The sequence below is a fragment of the Montipora capricornis genome, chromosome 2, assembly GCF_036669925.1.
Source record: "Montipora capricornis isolate CH-2021 chromosome 2, ASM3666992v2, whole genome shotgun sequence".
Taxonomy (NCBI): domain Eukaryota; kingdom Metazoa; phylum Cnidaria; class Anthozoa; order Scleractinia; family Acroporidae; genus Montipora; species Montipora capricornis.
In genome coordinates, this window is record NC_090884.1 from 45677761 (window position 1) to 45681481 (window position 3721).

General features: G+C 39.8%; 1 protein-coding gene across 1 annotated transcript in view; it reads right to left on the reverse strand.

The window, feature by feature from the left end:
• Positions 1-402: 402 nt before the first annotated feature.
• LOC138023730 (uncharacterized) overlaps positions 403-3721 on the reverse strand; it is a 15074-nt gene continuing 11755 nt past the window's right edge. The window contains exons 3-4 of the mRNA XM_068870791.1: positions 3370-3426; positions 403-2035 (exon numbers count right to left, since the gene is read on the reverse strand). Of these exons, the coding sequence (XP_068726892.1) occupies positions 1559-2035; positions 3370-3426 (534 nt within the window). The 3' untranslated portion in view covers positions 403-1558. The remainder of the gene's footprint in view (positions 2036-3369; positions 3427-3721) is intronic.

The window sequence follows — 3721 nt, forward strand, 5'->3', positions numbered from 1 at the left end:
ATGGTTTCTATTTCTTTTTTATTTACGAAATCCACAAACAAACAAAATTGACATCGATTACCTATTGCAATATACTAATCCTTAGTACAATACTATGGTTCTCCCATACAATAATGCATGACTATACCCACGCATATCCCATAGAGCTGCCTGTGCACTACCGTGCCCTTCCCCTCAGAAAAAAAAAAAAACGGGGAAGGGGAGGGGATGGGGCGGCTTTACACAGCCTACATATAGCCTGCGAGAAGTCTCACTTGTTTAGGGCATCAAACGAGTACTTTGGCGGCGGAGAACAGTGGAGCTCCGCTGCCAAGTTTCTCGCTCGATGCCACAAACAAGCGACTGCTCGCAGGCTATACCCCATATGCATCCCACAACACCAACAAAACACTTAAAACAAGGTTTACAGCTAACCCATTTATTGCTGTCCAAATGATCTATTTCGACAACTACAGAAGACGTTTGTACAGAACAAAAAGCAAGCTATCTAACAAACATGGCAAAAAGCCACTTTCAAAAATACCATAATACTCTTTGTTTGCCCTCCGAATTTTGCATAGGCATTGTTTCCAGTTTCTCTTGGGAGAATGGTCGCAAGAGTGAAAAAAAAAATAATGCAATATTTTGAAGGATAAACAAAGAGTTTTATGGTTTGAAAGTGGCCTATTGTATTATTGGACAGGAATTTTTTATTTGCTAGTTAATTAAATCTTCACATTGAGAGAATTCTATGAAATTCATAAAGCCTAGGCTGAACACTCTTATTGTGCCTCATGTTTCATAGAAGGTCATAAATATTTTTTTCATATTGGTATTTCTCAAAAAGACAACAAGAAACTATTTGTTATTATTTCTTATGAGTCATTGGCTCCCGATGAGGGACTAAATTCGAAAGAACAATTGAATGAGGTGGATTGTGAATTGAATTGACAAATATATAGGGTTCTTTTAACATACAAATATAGAGTTTTCTGATAAAATATCCAAGTTGATGCTATTCACGTGTGAATATCTATAATACCTCTTACAAACTGAGGTCGAAGACCGCACTGTAAGATACGCTTCTCCAGTTTACAGTTGTTGCGAACTGAAAACACAAGGAGCCGTAACTTACTGTATCGTCTGAGAAGACGGCACTGGTATGATAAATTTTATTTAGCGGACGATAATGTAGAATACGACAGGCTGAACTGGTCGATCATCATTGCGCGCGCAATATTTGAAAGATAAAATAAATATGTATATATACTGTGTAAATCCAAGGAGCCCTGAATATAAAATGGGACGGGACGAGTTTTCTTAAACGAGAGTTTTTATCAAACAAAGGCTTCACGTGATTATTGCAAATATTCTAATTTCGTATTGGTACCAAGAGAACGCACTAGGCCTTGCTCTTATCCTTTATGTTTATGTTATCCAGTGGATTAACAACAAATGAATAAGCATAAGTCAAAACAATTGGAGCAAGATGACTATATGGACTTGCTCATTATGGTCTGTATTTAAACGATAGCTAAAATTGTTCGTTGATTTTCTTGTACAGACTGAGGCTTAATTCTCAAGATGAATAAGTACGGCGAACTCGCTTTACCCTTCTCTTGTCGCTTACGGCGTCTCCTCCGCCCGGCTCACTGCTGTGGCACACGTTTCCAACATACGTCACGTCTACGTATTTGCCTCGCTCCTTCTGGATAACGAATCGCACTTTGACGTTGCATTCTGGGCGCTTGCATTCTGCCCCTCCTCTGAAAAACACCGCTGAATGCATTTTGCGAGAATTCTCTGATCTCACGTGATTGTTTTTGAAGCGCAGACTGCACCATGGGTTGCTTTCCTTCACTTTGCTAAGGAAGATTCGGGTCCAGTCACCACTTAGCAACCGGCCACCGCTTGGGAAAGTGTTGATCGGAATTCTCTCCCATTCCTCTTTGGACAGCTTGAATCTTGCTGTGGTACCATCGATGTTCATTCGAAAGTATTTTTCTTGTCTTTCGTCTTCATCATCGTCAGATGAATCCGAATCAACCTGATAGCCCTGCAAAATACACGAAATAGTGCACCAAGTTACATTTATTTCAACTGCCAATATCCCATATATATAGTCTCTTAAGGCTACGTTTACACGGGTCCGGACATATTTTGGCACGGACGAATTTTGTACATGGACCGCCTGTTTACACGGAACAGTGCAAATTCTGTTACAGATCGCAATGGTCTTTACATAGATCCGTGCAAATTTTGAGACCAGTCGCGGCATTTGAATGGCTTTTGTTAACTCTTTGCTGTGATTGGTTAAGCTAATGCTTTTAGCCAATCACGTTGTAGCTAGGTGAAGTACGCGGCAAATCAAACATGGCGGCAGACAAAACCCATATGTGGACAGATAAAATAAATTGGTTGTTGCATATAGTTTTAGACTACTAAGTCGGAAAAGCAGGCGAAGGAGTTGACTGGGAAACAGTGAGGAGCAAGTACGAAGATATAACTAAAACGGTTTTGGAAAAGTACCCTGATAACGACAAGAACAAATTCCCCGGAGGCGGCAGGAAGCTTCATCAAAAACAGAATCCGAAACAAACTAAAAAGTATCATGCTTTTGGTTTTTGTCAAACTTGATTTTAAACAGAGGGAAATTGCGAGCTTGAAACATTTTTGCTTAGCCCTATGACCCATTGGGGGCAATAAGGACTAATATATAACCAAAAAACACAAGTAGATTCCATACCTTAACCACTCTAACTGTGCAAAACTTTGCACGGTTCGGTTGTTTTCACGAGTCCGTACCAATGGTGTGCCGGTCAAAAAGTTGACCTGCTTTTTTCAGGTCCCAAACTTGTACACTTAGCCGTTCAAAAATTCGTCCAGTTCCACCGGTCCCGTGTGAACGCAAGGTGAAACCTTGCAAGTTTTTGTCCGTGCACAAATTTGTCCGGATCCGTGTAAACGGGGTCTAAGTTTACGGCAATATTCGACATTTTAGGTTATATAGTCAAGGAATGTTGTTTGCGTGCGGGAGTTCGTGGGTTCACCTCCGACCGGACAGTGAAAAAGTTCATAGTTGAAGAGATTTATCTCTACAAAGAGCCGGGCACAGCAACATTCAAACTGATGCGTAGTGTTGTTATATTTGAGGTTACGGGCACTTTAACCCTTCCAACGCCAAAAATGCAAATTGACACTTATTTACTCTGTCTAACGCCAGACGATTTTACTCGTCCACGGGGAAGCCCTCGGCAGTGGAAGGGTTAAGAAGAATATTGACAAATGGCCGAGTTACTAAATTACCTTATTATTAGTCCTTATGGCCCCCAATGGGGCAATAATCGAGAACAACAGTAGGGAAAAGAGAAAGCATTTTCAAGGACTTACCGAAGTTGTGGATACATTTCTTCCAATTTGCGAATGAAGTTGATAAGGTGCATTCACCTGAATTAGGAAGGAATATAATGAGTATAAGCATAAGCAGGATAAAGTCCTATTAAACTGGTATTGATAACAACAGTAATTTTGAGCATTTTTTCTCATTTCAACAACAACAACAACAGCAACAAATAAATAGAGATACATGAAATAAGTAATAGAATTAAGAAAGGTACAATGCCCCCTAGAAAATAACTAAGAAGCTAATCTGAATAAATAATGTTATGTATAAAGGAAAAAGTCGATTCAGGGAGGCACAGATAGAAAGATAAAAGACAGGTAAACACAAAGAGAACAACAA